Source organism: Malus sylvestris, chromosome 17, assembly GCF_916048215.2.
Source record: "Malus sylvestris chromosome 17, drMalSylv7.2, whole genome shotgun sequence".
Classification (NCBI taxonomy): Eukaryota; Viridiplantae; Streptophyta; class Magnoliopsida; order Rosales; family Rosaceae; genus Malus; species Malus sylvestris.
This window is the reverse complement of record NC_062276.1, coordinates 1633211-1651098: the sequence shown is the minus strand read 5'-3', so window position 1 is coordinate 1651098 and position 17888 is coordinate 1633211. Positions and strand designations below refer to the sequence as shown.

At 39.1% G+C, this 17888-nt stretch overlaps 2 protein-coding genes across 2 annotated transcripts; one reads left to right on the top strand and one right to left on the bottom strand.

Moving 5' to 3' along the window:
- Window positions 1–2201: 2201 nt before the first annotated feature.
- LOC126609868 (cyclin-dependent protein kinase inhibitor SMR6) lies at window positions 2202–3132 on the top strand. The gene has a single exon (XM_050277799.1). The coding sequence runs from the start codon at window positions 2538–2540 to the stop codon at window positions 2868–2870; it is 333 nt and encodes a 110-aa protein (XP_050133756.1). The 5' UTR covers window positions 2202–2537; the 3' UTR covers window positions 2871–3132.
- A 12630-nt stretch (window positions 3133–15762) lies between these two features.
- Window positions 15763–17523, bottom strand: LOC126611041 (F-box/LRR-repeat protein 4). Its single transcript, XM_050279219.1, has one exon. It carries the CDS (start codon window positions 17414–17416, stop codon window positions 15983–15985), a length of 1434 nt encoding a protein of 477 aa, XP_050135176.1. The 5' UTR covers window positions 17417–17523; the 3' UTR covers window positions 15763–15982.
- Window positions 17524–17888: the final 365 nt, after the last annotated feature.

Here is a 17888-nt window from a genome sequence, read left to right as displayed (position 1 = left end):
GACTATTCTTTTTTATTGCTTAAGCTAAAGTGAAGTAGGTTTAACCATAAAAGCCAATATTTTGCCTGTTACCAGAATCCCCCGAAAAAATGAACACCCTAGACATTGTTCAATAAGGTGGTCAAACCACGGTCACTGTCCCCACATATTTGTCCTAGTCCAACTAAACACAAGAAGAACTAATGTCACGTCACAATTCACCAAGCTAATGCCGCCCCAGTGAGCCAGCCCCACTCTATAAGGTTGATCCAGATATAATAAGCCATATTATTCTTTATTCCACTAATATTCTTTTCTCTCACTTCATTACACGATCCGACGGCTACCACTCTCTCCGCGGCTTTGAGCCGACGGTCGGTGATGTCACTTATGTGGATCAGCACCGTCCAGAGAAAAACTAAATGCCGTACCCGCTAAAAGATGAGATCAGGCGCAGAGGTGGGCGCACCGACACCGCCCTCCAAGATGTCCGATTGGCCAGGGGCTCCGTGGGCCCTACTATGTAAGGCGCACATGAATTGGCGACCGCAGGATCCAAAGGACTCGTAGACTCTGACACTGAAGACTGTGCTTACGTGGTACCATGTCAGCCCTGATTTCGGACGGCGTTCCCCATTGGGTGGCTGAGGTGGCTGGCCGCCCATGAAGGACCCCACATCTGACGTCGAGGAAATTCTGGCCACTGATTTTTCCCGTATGATCCATCCAGTTGCAGATCAGCATCCAAAATTCTTTGCTAATTTTCCCAACAAAAAAACACCATCCTATATTCTTAGGAAAACTAAAGAAAAAGGCTTGAAAACTTTGAGTTTTAATGATAAGGACAAAATAAAGGGTAAAGTGAATAGTACCATGATTGATTTTTTAGTGTAAAAATGTGGTTTTTCGTTAAAGTGAACAGTACCAGATGCTTTTCGTTAAAGTTCTCTATATTCTTTGCTGATTTCAAACACAGAAATTAAGACATTCTAAAACAGAGTAAGATTTTCTCACCTTTAAATTACTTTTTTTTTAGTACCTTTCTATTTAAACGATCACGATTAAGTCAAGATAATATATTTTGTTGACTTATTTACAGAAAAAAAAAGTGAGAGAGGAAAGGACTGAAAGGAAGGGAATTCAAAAGAGAGATAATCCTACTCCTAAAAATATAAAATATACTATTATGAGGTTTTTATACAAGAGTAATTTTCGGGTGTGGCTGTAAAGTGAATCAAACTCCACACAATGGTGAAAAAACTTAGTTATGATATGTTTACTTGTAAAAAAAAATGAAAAATTGAACTCGTTTTCAATTATTTTTTCTGCATTCACTAAATTATAAGAAATTGAATTGTTCTAATTTATAAGATTTTACTAAGACATGTAGGAGTGGAAAAGTGTGACACCCGTCTTAAAATATGTAATCAAATACATGAAAAATCAAGAATTATATCAATAAAGAGGGCAGGTTGTTCACACACACTTTTCCTCCTTTTTCTTTACAGCTTCATAATTTTCATATTTCAAGTAAGTAAACATACTATTATTGTGAGTATGCAGGCAACATGATGAATCACACTCAACAACCATTCGCCACTGAAAAACGCTCGTTACTCAATCTTACTCCGCCTTTTGACTATTCCATTTTCTGAAAAAATTAATATTTATAAAGCGATCCATTATGAGAAAAGAATTTCGTATAATTATCAGTATCTCAGTTCGATCATACAACGCTACATATATATTGTACATAACCTGGGATAATGTAAGGGTGTCACATCCGTTTCTCTTGTTTTGGACCTTCCTAGGTAACACAACCAAAAGGCTGAACTGGAAGTCTGAAGCCTGCTAATTTTGGCCCAGGCCCAGGTTGCTCAGAACCAGACAATAAATACACCGTTGATTTAACCTTAAAACGACACCGTTTCATGTGCCGGTGATTGAGCTCTGACAGGCCAGCACCAGTCCCCAGAAAATAATAATTCTCAACAAGGGCACAACCGTAATATCCCAACTCAACCCTAACGCGGGAAAAAGAGCCGTTGCTAACCAAACCTCAAACTTTTGGCGCCAAAATCCATTTCACTCGGTTTGGGGCTGCCCGCAAAATACCGGGCAGCTCTCGCTTGATCAATTTCCACACTGATTAGCCTTCTTTTAACTTTTGCCTATGTTATATACATATATATCTACATATCTACATATATATATACATCTTTATTTTGTCTCTCTAAAAAACTTTCTTTTCCAATCAAACCGTACTATTTCCCTCCTCTCTCTCTCTCTCTCTCTCTCCAGCCGCCTTCAAAATCTTTAGCTTCTTCATAGAAGAAACAAAGACCCTTTTTCTCTCTCAATCTTTCTTCCAATCTTTCTCTCTCCGATTCTTTAAGCTTGTTCTCTTGGTTTGTTCCGATTCCCAGATCAAAACCCATCTTTTTTTCCTCGATTTATTCTGATTCTCGCATCAAAATCCTACCTTTTTTTGCTCTGTTCTTGCTCTGTTCTGGCTGGATTTCGGCGACGAAAAGAGCGATTTCTTCAGAAATTGAGACATGGTTTTTTCGAAGAAGTCCCAGGTGGTGGACGGAGGCATGGAATCCGAAGGCAAGAAGTGGGTAATCGCCGGAATCTCGGTACGAACTTGCTTAAAGCCGGTAAACACAAAATCGGCGAGGGGGAAGGAGACAGACGACGTTGAAGAAGAGGAGGAGTATTCGACAACCCCAACAGCGAAAGAAACAAGAATACCGGAGATTTTGTCATGCCCGCCGGCGCCGAGAAAGAGCCGGCCGCCTTCCAGATGCAACTTCAGTGGCGTGAAGGAGTTCTTCACACCGCCGGATTTGGAAACGGTGTTCAAGCTCCATGTTGAGAAAGCAAACTGAGTTGGATATTTAGGCTGCAAGAGCAAAGAATTAGAGCAGACATTAGGAGTTTTTGTTGTGATTTTTACCTTTATTTATTTGTTTTCACCCTTTTAGTGTTGAATAGTGGACCGCTGGTCTGTCTCTCTAAATCTTGACGCCGCTGGTCAAAGCGGAGGTGCTTGTGTTGTACAAAGATGAAATAATCTTTTATGTAATGGTTTATTTCCAGATTAGCGTTTAGGCCAAGTTTTTACTCCCATAGTGAAGATGAGTTCATATATTTTGACAAGTTTTTTATTTTTTCTAATTTAGTTGATAATTTTGCAGTTTGAGTTGAGACTTATTTTGTTAGTCTTGGAACTTGGAATTAGATGCCTTTGCAAGGGTGCTTGTTTTTCTTTGCAGCACCGCTCTCAGTTAACAGAAACTCTTCTGTTCAAAGGAGATGTTCAACCATGTAATGGATATTTCAGTTTTTGAATTTGTTTGGTACATCGGACTATACTGACTAATTTAAAAAATATATAATTTATTATGTATAATCTAAACGCTTATTCTTGCCGTTGTCGAAGATTATCGGAAAATCTTTAAAAGTCGGAAGATTGGAAAACCTAAAATTTTGAAAATTTTGACTAGCATTTATTCATCAGGTGAAAAACCAAGGTATTATCCATATTTGCTACTATGCAAGTGAAAACATTGAATAAATTGATGGGTTTTAATTACAAGAACTCAAACTTTAGATTTCGAAAAGTTGTACCAAATATTCCAATTTTTCTTCAGGGATATTTTCGTTATGGTCACTGTAGTTCTTGAGATTGCTTAAACATGGCAGCTGGCTGCCTGCCACGGCCAGAACAGTGAGCTTTCTCACTGGTTTACATGCAGAATTTTGTGAAGCTGAAACGAGCGGTGCTGCCAGAGTGCCTCCATCTCTCTCTCTCTCTCTCCACAGAAACAAATGAATGATTGGCATTTGAGCAGAGATATTTAGAGTTAAACTGAGAGATAGCTAGGAAGGTAGCTAAGCCTGTACCTTATACATTGAGGGTTCAAAATTCCTACCATGCACTTGTCAATGTCTAGCTGTCTTTTCAGCTAAATCAGCGTAAGACGTCCGTTTTTATTAAAACAACTGTTTTATGTTCGATAATATGTCAAAAAAAAAAAACAGGCTGAAATGAAAACCCTAGAGTTTGGCCAGTGCATGTAAAAGTAAATCTTTTTCCATGGCGGAGATGCTGCTGCACGGATGCTTGTTTTTCAACCTCACGTACCTTTTTAATTCCACGCTCTGCCTTAATCTTCCAATCACATGTCCCCACCTCACCTGGAAACCCTAGCTAGCTCCTTGAAATGTTTCTTTCACTGTTAAAAGACAAAGCACAATACAATGTAAGGTGATAGATTAAAATCCTATGTGGGGCTGGAAGGCCTTGTTTGGTAGAGCTTCAAGTTAAACACGTTTGCGGCACTTGATGAGTCGACAAAGACAAGTTGTCAATTTGTTGTACTATTTTTGGATAAGATTAAGTCATGTTTATCATGCCCCAAACAAGTAACAACCAAACATCACGGGGTGACATAGTGGTTGGATTGAATTTGAGACCCATATTTCACACGACACGTCTCAGGTTCGATTTTTTATGCTGATGAATCATATGATGGTAGTTAGCAGGAAGAAGTCAAGATGTTTTTGTAAGTTTTATCAGCCTAGAAAAAGTAGATTGTGAAACTACCAGCTGCTATTCTTTGGCAAAAGAATTAAAAAACAGGTAACAACCCATTTGTTTATGGAGTAGGGAGGATATGTTTTGTATGATCAAGGGATTTGTTTAACAAGTGATTATGCAAGATTAAACAAAGGGGTTCTAGGGATTAGGATCCTTTTAGGGTTTTTTTTGTTGCTTTAGAGAAAGTGTACAGCAAAGTTTTAGTAAAAATTAAGGTCCTATTTTTTGGATTAAATAGACATCTTAGTGGTGTGGTTAAACTTGGATACCACATCAAGTTGATTGATTTTTAGGGTTTTCTAATGAGAAGTCAGATTGTTAATTTTTGACTTTCTGCTTTTAATTTTTTTTCTTTTTTGGGTTCTATTTTTTATTGGATTTTACAAAGATGCAATACTTGATTGCATATTCTCAAGAATGTTTCCATATGTATTTGGGACTGGACGTAGCTAAGTTTGTTCAAACAATATGCTCTCACATCAATACACGAGTTCAAATCCCTTTTTTTTTAATTTATATTAGATTAGAATACCGCTTTGTCCCAAAGAAAAAAAAAACCTTGATTAGTGTCTCGTTAGCATTTGTAATCTAAGTCAAAATAGAGTATGTCACTCGTTCAAGAAATACGTCTCTATCCCTAGACTATATCCCTTCTCTCTTTTCCTGCTCATCAGTTGAAAGAGAAAAACGGGGGGATGTATCCGACTACATGAAAGTTTTTCTCCACTTGTTTCAAATTCATAACTTGCTTGTAAATTGTAATTGACAGTCATTGTCTTTTCCTTTGGTATTTTACCACGGCATATAGTACCAAGGCAACACAATCATTTTCAAATGGGGCAATTGGCAAATCTCTGAGAGATAAAAACTGTTCACAAATTTGGAACATAGTTTTCTTGACCAGGCAAGAATCTGGTGAAATGGACTGTGAGGAATCAAAATATATATAAATCGTCTCATTGGAAGAAGACAACATGAATGTTGCTTATCTACAAACTTTCAATTCAACTAATTAAAGTGATTGACCCTTTTTTTGTTCTCCCTCATATCTTACTTAATTAGGGTTTGAAACATCATTAAATTATCTTTCAAGTCTTCCTAGCCAGAATAAACTATTTTTCTTGTCGTTATAGTCAAATTAGTAATGGATTGACTCGTGATCAAGGATATAATTACTTAGTTTGTTGATTTTAAGAGTGTTTCAGATTTATTATAATATCGTTATGAGGTGTTATTAATTCAATTATTGATATATTAGTGATTTGCACTCAGTAGTGGATTCAAGATTCGAACCTAAGGGGTTCCATGGTAAATATAAGTTTTTAGATAAAAACAGAGGTCGAAGCGCACAAAAAAAAAATCAATTTAGTCACAGAGGCATTTGGTTGAACACTTTGTGGGCTTGTTGTTATCAGCCAATCATGTTGCGCACATGTCAACAGATATTGACATATGCTGAAGCAATCTGATGAGTGATATAGAGAACATTTGTCGAGTGATGTCGATGCAACCTGTTGAGACATTACATCAGCACTAGATAGACAGAAAAGAGACCAATATCAAACATTCGGAGGTCCTCGGTATAACTTCACATATATATTTCTTAAACTCTAGGTGATCCTGGGACCATTAGGACTACCTTTGTCCCAATGTCCATTTGTCCTTGTTCGTACTTCAATATAGTTTATGAACAGTAGAGAATAATTGTTCCATGAACCATGCTTCTAGGGTGGTCAAAGTTGGTTTGAGCACTTTAAAATTTGATTAGTAAAGAGCAAATATGTTAATCAAATGCATACTGATAGGAGGCGTACACATGCATGTATGCATTACTGAGACACAAGATCACAAAGATCTTCCTTAACCTAAACAAATACATAACCCATGTGGGCTTCAACGAAAAAACCAAAATATAATGCATGGTAGTTAGTGAAACATAGCACTAATTAAGCATCATAGTAACATATATGCGTATAGTACATTGCCTGCATCTGCGCGAGAGAGACATGCTTATACTAAGTATATGCTCTATCTGATATTTTTGAGAAACAGAGAGAGAGAAGTATTAGATACGGTATTTTCTTACATGCTACTAAAGTATATCTCCTCGTAAGTATAAGACTCACCGCTTGATTTAGTTTTATACTTAAAAAGCAATATACATACGTCTGATGACATCAAAATATACATATAACCAAAATAGTCAGGTTCTTTCTTTGTTAGAGGTGTATATTTTGGTGTGCCTATATCTCTTCTAAGGTGGTGCTATCCATAAGTTATTTTTTACCTCTAACACACTTACGACTGTCGAATTGAACGAATTGAAGAAAATCAAAGAACAATAATTAACAAAGAGTGTGTGGATAATATTAAGGCTAATATTGTAAAAGATAAAACTTAGAAGATATTTTTCTGATATAGTTAGTTTTCATGAGCTGTAAATCAGTTAGATGAGCTGTCATTTTCATAGGTTTATTAGTTGTATATATAACCATCTGTTGTAATCTTATTGACTAAGAAATACAATCATAAATTTTCTATCATGGTATCTCTCGCCATCTGTCTTACGACTCTCTCTCGATCCTTTCCCTAAACACTGCTTTCGCACCGCTTCTTTCTTCCCAATCGTCACCCTAATCGCCTTCTCTTTCTTCTCAATCGCAACTCTAATCGTCTTCCATGGCGGCGTCTCCTTCCTCTGGTCATGACTCGTCTTCTCATGGTGTTTCTCCGTCACCTTCTTCCATTACCATCCAGAATATTGGTTCAATGGTCCCGATTAAGCTCACTACCACCAACTATCTCACCTGGAGTGCACTATTTGCTCCGATCTTCCGGCGCTATAATCTTACTGGCATTGTCGATGGATCTCAGGTGGCTCCGCCGAAGTATCTCTGTGATTCTTCTGGAAATCGCACGTCAATCTTGAATCCTGAGTTTGTTTCTTGGTATGAAAATGATCAGAACATCCTAATCTGGATAAATTCAACTCTTTCTGATTCTTTGATCCCTTATACTGTTGGTGTCAATTCTTCTCGCGAGCTCTGGTCTAAACTTAAATCAAGACTTGCAACGGCGTCGCACTCTCACATTCATGAGCTCCGATCTCGGCTTCGCACCATTACCAAAGGTGAATCCTCCGCCGCCTTATTTCTTCAACGGATTGAAGAAATTGCTGATGCTTTGGCCAGCGCTGGTGCTCCGGTTGATGATTCTGAGTTAATCTCTGTTACACTTCATGGTTTACCTCCTGAATTTGACTCATTTGTGGATGCTGTTCAATTCCGAGTCGGTTCTACAACTCTTGATGAACTCCACGGTCTTTTGTTGAGTAAAGAGATTCAGATCGAAAATCGGAAGAAATTTTCCTCTGCACCGATCCAAGCCTTTAATACTTCTACTGGTATTTTGCCTACACCTACTGAACCTCCTCCCTCTCAGGCTTACATCGCTCAGAGTTTCTCCACTTCTTCTTCAAATCAAGGCCGTGGCTCGCATCTCCGAAGTTCGCAAAATCGTGGAAATTTCAGGGGTAATATTCAGCGCAATCACTACACCAGGCCTAATAATCAGCGGTATTTTCAGAATCGTGGCTTCAGATTCAACAACAACTCAAATTCCTTTAACTCTGGCAAACGACTGACTTGTCAAATTTGCAAGCAATTTGACCATGAAGCTATGGAGTGTTCCCAACGCCTCAATCCTAATTTTGGTGCTCCGTCCCAATCTGTTTTTTGTGCTACTACATCTTCATCTCCCCACACCTGGTTGCTTGATTCTGGAGCTTCTTCTCACATGACAAACTCCTATGCAAAACTGCAAAATCCTGAATCCTACTCTGGTCCTGAACAAGTCTACATTGGCGATGGCAAAGGTTTGCCTATTCTCCATCTTGGCTCTTCTCGTGTCTCTACTAATACTCACTGCTTTGATCTTAAGAATGTTTTACATGTTCCTGCCTTAAAGCAAGATTTGCTTTCTGCCAACAAATTCATTCTTGATAATCAATGCTCAGTTCACCTGTATCCTTTCCACTTTCTTGTGAAGGACCTTTCTTCGGAGAAGGTGCTTTTTAAAGGACCTGTACGCGACGGATTCTATCCCTTTTCTACTACAAATTCTTCTGTTGGTGCTCAACATGCTTTTGCAGCAACATCCAAGGCCTCTCAGGATATATGGCATCAAAGATTAGGCCATCCTTCATCTCGAATAATGAATAAGATTGCTTCAACTTCTTGTATTTCTTTTACTGGTAGTTCCCTTCAGTCTATGTGTTCTAGTTGTGCGATGGGAAAATGTTCAAAACTACCATTTTCTTCTGTTTCTTGTTCATCAAGCAAGCCTTTGGAGCTTTTACATACTGATATATGGGGTCCCTCACCAGTTAGTTCTGTTCACGGTTTCCGCTACTATATCATTTTTGTTGATGATTTCTCCAAATATTGCTGGTTCTTTCCACTTAAATACAAATCTGAAGCTTTCACTGTGTTTACTCAATTCAAGTCTATGGTTGAGAATCTGTTGTGTACTAAGATTGTGACTTTGCGATCCGATTCTGGTGGGGAATTTACTAGTACTCAATTCTCCTGTTTCTTGAAAACACATGGCATCATACATCAACTTACCTGTCCTCACACCCCCGAACAGAATGGTTGTGCTGAAAGGAAGCACAGGCACATTGTTGAGACTGCACGCACCCTTCTTGCTGCATCTAAAGTTCCCCATGAATTTTGGATTGATGCTTTTGCTACATCTATATATCTGATTAATCGGCTTCCTACTGCCTCTCAGTGTTCTCCTTGGGAATCTCTATTTCACAAGTCTCCAGATTATCATACACTCAAAATATTTGGCTGCCAGTGCTTTCCCTGGTTAAAACCTTATGTTCACTCGAAACTTGATCCCAAAAGTCAGCCTTGTTTATTTTTGGGGTATAGTTTGCAACATAAAGGATACAAGTGTCTCGATGTTGTGACAAAACGGATTTATATCTCCCGTCATGTGCTCTTTGATGAACTTCATTTTCCTTTTCATCACATTCCTTCCTCTTCCTCTCTGTCTCCACTTCTTAGTACCTGTCCCAATCCCATTCCCACATCTTTAACATTTACCACTCCTATTATCACATCTTTGTCTCCGTCCACTTCTTCTTCTTCTTCAACTCCTAATCCTGGACCTTCTACTTCCCTTCCCTCCTCTCCTTCTCTGCCACCTCAAGTCCCTCCTCCTCCTTCATCTCCGGTTAATAATCACCCTATGCAACTCGCTCTAAGTCTGGGATCTACAAGCCTAAAGCCTACACAGCAACTAAGCATCCCCTTCCCTCTTCTCTATCTCTAGACTATATTCCTAATACCTACTTACAAGCCTCCAAACACCCTCATTGGCGGCAGGCTATGCAGGAAGAGTTCAATGCCTTGCTCAGTACTGGCACTTGGTCTCTTGTTCCATCTCAACCTTCTCAAAACTTGGTCGGTTGCAAATGGGTTTTCCGCATTAAGAGGAACCCCGATGGCACTATTGCTCGGTACAAAGCCCGGCTTGTTGCGAAAGGGTTCCATCAGCAACATGGTCTGGATTATACGGAGACCTTCAGTCCTGTTGCAAAACCTGTCACTATTCGGTTACTTCTTACTTTGGCAGCTCAATTCGATTGGTTTCTAAATCAATTGGATGTTAGCAATGCTTTTCTGCATGGGGACCTCTCTGAATCTGTGTTTATGGTTCAGCCATCAGGCTTTGAAGATCCTACAAAGCCAACTCATGTCTGTAGACTGCACAAGTCCTTGTATGGGCTCAAGCAAGCCCCTCGGGCATGGTATGAGAAACTTTATTCTGCTCTTTCTTCTCTTGGTTTCCATGGTTCACAGAATGATCATTCCCTCTTCGTCAAAAAGGATCCTACATTGGTATTCATTCTTGTTTATGTTGATGATATCCTTGTTACCGGTCCTGATGCTCGAGCTTGTCAAGCTACAATCTCTCAGCTCAGTGCTTTGTTTCCTATCAAGGATTTGGGCCCACTGCACTATTTTCTTGGCCTAGAAATACACCGGTCGTCCTCTGGTATTTTTCTTTCTCAGACAAAATACATTTTGGATCTACTTCAGAAATCCAAAATGGATGGTGCCAAACCTTGTGCAACTCCCCTCAGTTCATCTCCTCTGGATCATGATTCTCCCTTCTTATCTGATCCCACAGAATATCGGTCCCTCGTTGGTGGATTGCAATACCTGACTTGGTCTCGGCCTGACCTGTCCTTTGCAGTCAACTTGGTGTGTCAATTCATGCATCAACCACGGGAATCCCATCTTCAAACTGTCAAGCGGATTCTTCGGTACCTCAAGGGTACTCTTGAACTTGGATTGTGGTTTTCTAAAACTCCCACACCTCTTAGCATCACTGCCTTCTCTGATGCTGATTGGGCCGGCTGCTCCCTGGATCGTCGTTCCACTGGTGGTTTCTGTATCTTCCTTGGTACATCTTTACTTAGCTGGAGTGCTAAGAAACAGCCTACTGTGGCCCGCTCTTCCACTGAAGCTGAGTATCGTTCTCTAGCCAACTCTGCTGCTGAACTCACCTGGATCTGCAAGCTTTTGATTGATGTCGGTCTGACCCTTCCCTCTCCTCCTAAGCTCTGGTGTGACAACATTTCTGCTATGCATCTTGCGAAAAATCCTGTCTTCCATGCTCGGACAAAGCATGTTGAACTTGATTACCACTATATCCGAGAGAAGGTTTTGTCTAAAGCTCTTTCGGTTCACTTCATCTGCACCCAAGATCAGCTTGCTGATATTTGCACAAAGCCTTTGTCTAAAGCTCGGTTTCATCTTCTCCGTCACAAACTTGCTCTGCGACAACCTCCGTTTAGTTTGAAGGGGGATATTAAGGCTAATATTGTAAAAGATAAAACTTAGAAGATATTTTTCTGATATAGTTAGTTTTCATGAGCTGTAAATCAGTTAGATGAGCTGTCATTTTCATAGGTTTATTAGTTGTATATATAACCATCTGTTGTAATCTTATTGACTAAGAAATACAATCATAAATTTTCTATCAGATAACACTACTCATCTTTTAATGTCTCGTAAAGATAGAGATATGCTATTAAAAAGGTATACACCTCGTTGCATCTAAATGATTGTCGTGAGGAAGGCGAACGGTGTTAGAGAGTAGAGATAGGGTTACAGTTGGTGTCGCATTACACTATTAAATTTGAAATGAGAAAGGCAAAAGGTTAGATACATTGGTAAAACTAGGAAGGAATCCAATGAACGGGTAAGAAAGGTGGTAAACGCGTACACGTGGCCCTTCCAAGGAATCCTAAGACTAATCCAAGATTCTAATCCTAATCTGTGGATTAATAAGGTTACTAATTACATAATTAACAAATTATTATTTTTTAATGCAAATTTTTAATTAATTTTATCGAATGTCGTTCCCTCCGGCCCGCTGGCCCTCCCAAGCTGACTTTTGTTTTTCTACGCGGTTTCAGGCCGCCCTTGCCCAACCCCAATGTCCCAGCAGAGAGAGAGAGAGAGAGACCCAACCCGCTTTGCTGCCTGCCCGAACTGCCCGACACTTTTGGCGGGAACTTGCCCTTTGAAACCTCCAACATTTGGATTCATTCGTTTCCCGCTAAAAATTTTGCCCCGCGAAAAGTGAGAGCCGTGTGACGGCTAGATGCTTTATTCTATGTTTTTCTAAGCTGTCACGGTACCGCTGATTTTGCGTTGAAAATTTTAGTCTAGAAGTGGGCCCCCGATGCGCTGGCCCAAAGGGCCTCATTTGGCAGAAAATGGCCCAAAACCAGTCCAGCCATGGTCCAGGAAAAGGTGGTCCGGTATCCCGATTTGGGTGTTCGTGGTTGGTGATAATTTATAGGTTTTCAAAAGAAGATGCCATTTGTTTGATGAGAAGTAAAAGGAATATCAAAAATTCGAGTGGCTGAAGTTGAAGCGGCAATTTTTGAAAGTATCAGAAAGAAAAGCAACAACTGGATGGGAAAGTCAGAGTCCAAAAGATGATTCCTCACTTCTTTCTCTCATTCAAAGCTGTGCAGAGACTTTCATCTCACATGACTCTTAAATGATAAAAGAAAGAATAACTAATCTTCTTTCTTTTTTGATTACCTTCCTCGCGTATGTATAAGACCGAATATATTCAATTTCGAAAAAAGGATTACTAGTCCTTAACTTTTCGAGGAATCCTTCATCAATGATTGTGAATAAATGATTTTTCTCAATCTTTAGGACCTTGGTTCATGTAGGCTACAATTTTGATTTTTGTAAAGGTTTTTTGGACCGAGCATCCCTTGAGGTTAGTGGTTACAGTGGTGTAACCCCAAAAAAAAAAATTTATTTCGTTAAATTATCACTTAAGCGACCATGTGATCAATTTTTAGGGTTTTTTTTTTCTTTTCAATCAACCCCTCTATTTAACAAGGATATGGACAAATGTTTCAGGGAATGACCAAAATGTTTTACGGCAGACAAACTAAAAGACAATATCTATTGATTTTCATTGTTACAAACTAAAGTGATGAATTATACCAATCTCAAAAACCATTTTAGCTAAAAATCCTTGTTTTGTGTACTCTGTTCTTAGGCCATCCACGAAGTTTCTGACCCAAAAGATGAATCTTATCAATTAAGTTGATCAGGTATGCTTATATTTTGTTGTTCCATCAAGAAATTGTTGGTAATGTATTTGGATCATGGTATTATATTGTATTTGATGCATTAAACGTGTTTTGTGAGTTCGATTTATGTTTAATTAGTAATCAACGGACTTGAGCCAATGGGAGAATTTTTTTGGGGGTCAAATAAAGTTGCTATGGACTTTTTAGTGGAAAATCAATCTAGAAACCGCGGCAACGGCGAGCGCTCGCCGATGACTTCCATGGACAGCGGTAAACTAGTGCCCTTTAGTTTTCAAACACCTAAACTTTCGAGGATTTCATGTGGTCACGATGTCATGTGGTAACAGTGGTATTGACTGCTCTCGATTTGTAGCCGTATGATCTATCTTTTGTTTAGAATCATTTATCTTACGAGAGTACCTAATGCTCCGTTGCATTGCATTGCAGAAAAGCTTAAATGTTAAAATGGTTAAGATGTTTTACTTTATCGGTCAATTTAGTTGCTGTGTTTTAATTTGGGCATTTGTATTTTACTATATCGGTCAATTTAGTTCCTGTGTTTCAACTTGCCCAAACTGGTCATTGTGTTTATATCTATTAGCCAATTTAAGCATTCTGTTAAAAGACAGTTAAAATTAACATGTTCTAAATCGCATAGTACTCAAGTGAATTGAACGAAGCGTCATTTTCTAAATATAGGCATCATATCTGTTTAGTGAGTGTACATAAAATTACGTTTTTATCCTCTCACGTGCTTGACACATGTCAATTTTTAGCGGTCCTTTAACAAAATGTCTTGAATTGGCTAACGAATGTAAACACAGAGACCTATTGAACCAAATTGAAAACACATGAACTAAATTTGCCGATAGAAAAAAACACATGACTATTTTGACATTTAAGCCATGCAAAAAAATTGAAAATCATAATTTGAATGTACTTGAATTGAATGGACATTAATGGTGTCGATGAAAGCCTAGATTAAATTTCTAGACTTTTAATTAAAGTGAAATAATGCTTGGCTTTTTATATATAAAAAAATTGTTTAGTTTACCGTACAAACATTGCTATAATTTGAGCTGTTCATTATTTTTATCCTCATTTAATATAATTCACAGAAGATTGTTGAGTTTATCGTACAAATGTTAGTATAATTTGAGCTATTCATTGTTTTCATCGCCATTTAATATTAATTAAAAAAAATCATATTTTACATATTGTTTTTTTTTTTGGAAACTATATTTTACATTGAGAAAAACAAGGGTTATGCTACCCAACAAAAGAATTGTATTAATAAATAAATAAATAAGGAATTTGGACTTGTGTGCTCTCACAGAAAGCAGCCCCATTTTGAAAATAATTAAATAATTTGCTATTTTATTATTATTTTTTGGTCAAATTATTAGTGCTTACATTTGAGTTTTGACCAACTAATTCTTTTCGAAATTGTTTTGGCCGTGTGCTAGGTACATCAAGCGTAATAACACAATTGCTTGGTCGTGTATTAGGCACACTGAAAAATTCTCTCCTTCTGATCTAAAATAAAAGCTTACATTGCAGCTGCGGTAAACTTGATTTGATAGGGAGGTAAATATTATGTCAATTTAATGGTACAATACAAATAGAAGGGTGAACTGAAGGCATTGTTCTAACTTGCACAACCTATGACAGAGACCTGCTTAAACCCACATTAATTTGCATAATCTCAAGAAATCCAAAGAAGATCACGAAAACCGCTTCTCGATCTCGCTTAACAACTGTTATGGCAACACGATTAAGTCTTAATCCTTCGCAAAATGGCAATCGATTACTTATTATTAAGATTAACTAACAAGCACAGGTTACAACTAAGTGAAGTGGTTGAGTGTTTCGAATCAACCAACCAACCAACAAAGAGAATGACTTTTTATCCAGAAATCCAACTAAATAGGAATCCGAAAGTTCAACAAACAACCATCAAAACTAATGGAGAAGGAACCACCTAAGAACCCGAAAACGGAGTTTTACATTTCGTAGGGGAGAGCTCAAAGCTATCCGAAACTGTCATAGCAGGGAGAGATTCTACCGTGTAACCGGAGATATACCCCCTTCTCTCTATCTCACTAATCACGCGTCTTACACCCAAAACGATACCATAAACTAGATAGTTCTGTCTTATGTCCAGCAACAATTCAACATGGTCTAGTGGATCGACCTTGCAGCTGCACGAGCAGCGGTTTAAGAACTGAAACAGATGCTCAGTTATGCGTTTTGAAATGTTCTAAGAACTCCCTATGAACTAGTGACAAGTACTAGCGAAAGAGCGAAATCAGAATGAAACTCAAGCGGAATCATTTGAGTCCAACCAGCAGCATTTGTGTTCTTAAGACAAGTCGAAAATCTTGTGTAACCTGAGCAACCTAGTACTTTCTTAACTACATAACCAATGTGTTCTGCTCCAAAACCTCAGGAAACTCGTATATTTTGTTTCGATCGATTTGCTTCCAACCAAACTCGGTACTTAAATGCATGTGCAGTATGACAATCAAAGCTTAACTGATGCAATAATCTTGATTTATTAATAATTAACATTCATATACATAACTTACAAGTATCATTATTTAGAGAGAGCATAAGCTGCTCTTCTGGAGTTCATTTCCAGACAACAAACCTATTTACAACTTAAAATCGAACGAGTATAGAGAATCGATAAATACCTGTTTCGTTTCCTGGGAAACATTTTATTAACATAAATATACATTTGCAGCTTCGCCGAATCAAGCATCAGCCTCAATGAACTTACGTGAGGCACAAGTCTTTGCTGCATCCGATATCTTGCTTTGCTCAACCTGCACCTCTCTCAGCTGAGGAGAGTTGAGGACCAAATACTCAATCGCCTCGGCTTGAATCCCACGACAGTGCATGATATCAACACTCTCCAAACGCTTACAGCTCTTAAAAATCGAAACCATGGCTGCAGTAGTAAGCCTTCTACAACCTCTCAGCCTCAAATAAACCAAATCATTACACGAAACTAACATCGACATGAACTCTTTATCCACCAGCATTTCGTTATAAGACAAATCCAACTTCCTCAATTTCCTCAAATTCTGTCCTAATGTGGCCAACAACCCCGGCTCTCTTTCAACCACATCACAATTCACCAGTGCCAATTCTTCGAGGCCTGAACTCGCGGCGATAGCAAGAGCTCTGAGGCCTTCACCGCTGACAAGACAGCAACTTTGAAGCTTAATACTCGAAAGGCTTCTGAAATTCATCGCCACAGCCAATAGATGATCGTTATTAAGGTCGAGGGGCAATCGAAAATCTACTTTTCGCAAGTTACAACGACTTTGGCTAAAGAATCTGAGCAGGCCCTCACTGCTGCCACCATCATAAACCAAAAGGGAAGTCAGAGAATCACAATTCTCCGCCACTTTCAGCAGAACACCGTCGATTATTGCCCTACAAGTCCGGAGCTCCAGCTCCTGAACACCCTGCAAACAACTTTCAAATGACGAAAATGACCATCCATCCCCAATCCCTTCACAGCTTTTCAACTGCAATTTCCTCAGCTTTCTGCAGCTCCTCCATAGCCAGCCAAAACCCCAATCGCCGGCTCCAATTCCAGATAAACAGAGACTATCCAAACCCAATTCTGCAGCAGAATCCTCCTCTGCAGAAAACCCATATTCCCAATTGGGGTCAACGGCATGATCAGCGCCGTCCCCGGAGCAAACCGTGACTGACAGTTCCTTCAAAGATGGAAACTTGAGGACCCACATGAGGAACAGAGGCCTGGAGAGATTGATATACAGAGAGGTGAGCTGGGTACATGATGAGGCGAGAGAAGCGAGGGAGGAAGGAGAGACAGGGCCGGCCAAGAACCTGAGGCTGAGAAGCTGGGGGCAGAAGGAGGAGACTAGGAAGAGGAGGTGGTCCGCGAAAGCGGTGGTTTTTGCGGTGGCGGAGGTGGTGGGGTCGGGAGGTAAGAGGAGAGAGAGGGAAGAAAGAAAAGGGTAGTGAGAGAGGAGGGAGGAGAGAGAAGGGAGGGTGGAAGGATGAGTGGTGAGGCGGAGAGAGAGGGTAGTTGTGGAGGTGCGGTAGATGCGGAGCCACCGCTTGGAGACCAGAGAAACGGAGGAGGAGGTTGATGGTGGCAGCCTTTGGAAGATTTCTTGGACAAGTTCATCACATAGCAACTTGTCCATTTCTCTCTTCTGAGGCTCAAATTTTCATAATCTTCATCTTCTACATATTTTCTTCTATAAAACTTTGGAGTCACCACCTACCAAAATGGAAACGAGTATCTTACTAGGAGAGCAACTTCTCAGTAACAGCAACTCGTGCCAATAAAATAAAACAATTATATATAATAAAATTAACACAAAACATCACCATAATACATAAATTATATATTATTGACACATAACGTTATAAATTATAATAGTTGTCCAAGTCTAAAGGCTTTTTAGCAAGAATTTGAATTTTTTTCGCACTTTAGTGTCGAGAGCTTAAGACCAAAAAATTATGGGTCTTTGACTTGTGAAAGAGAGAGAACGAGATAGGTCAGCAAAGTGAGTTAATAGAAACTATCAAATTCAATTTGAATAGTTCGAATTACCTGATTGTTATACAACCGAGATTCAGAGAGGAACTCTCTCGTATTAGCAACATTGACTA

What these genes read in the sequence shown, in the direction of transcription:
- LOC126609868 (XM_050277799.1), top strand. Translation starts at nt 2,538, where the DNA reads ATGGTTTTTTCGAAGAAGTCCCAGGTGGTGGACGGAGGCATGGAATCC.
- LOC126611041 (XM_050279219.1), bottom strand. Translation starts at nt 17,416, where the DNA reads ATGGACAAGTTGCTATGTGATGAACTTGTCCAAGAAATCTTCCAAAGG.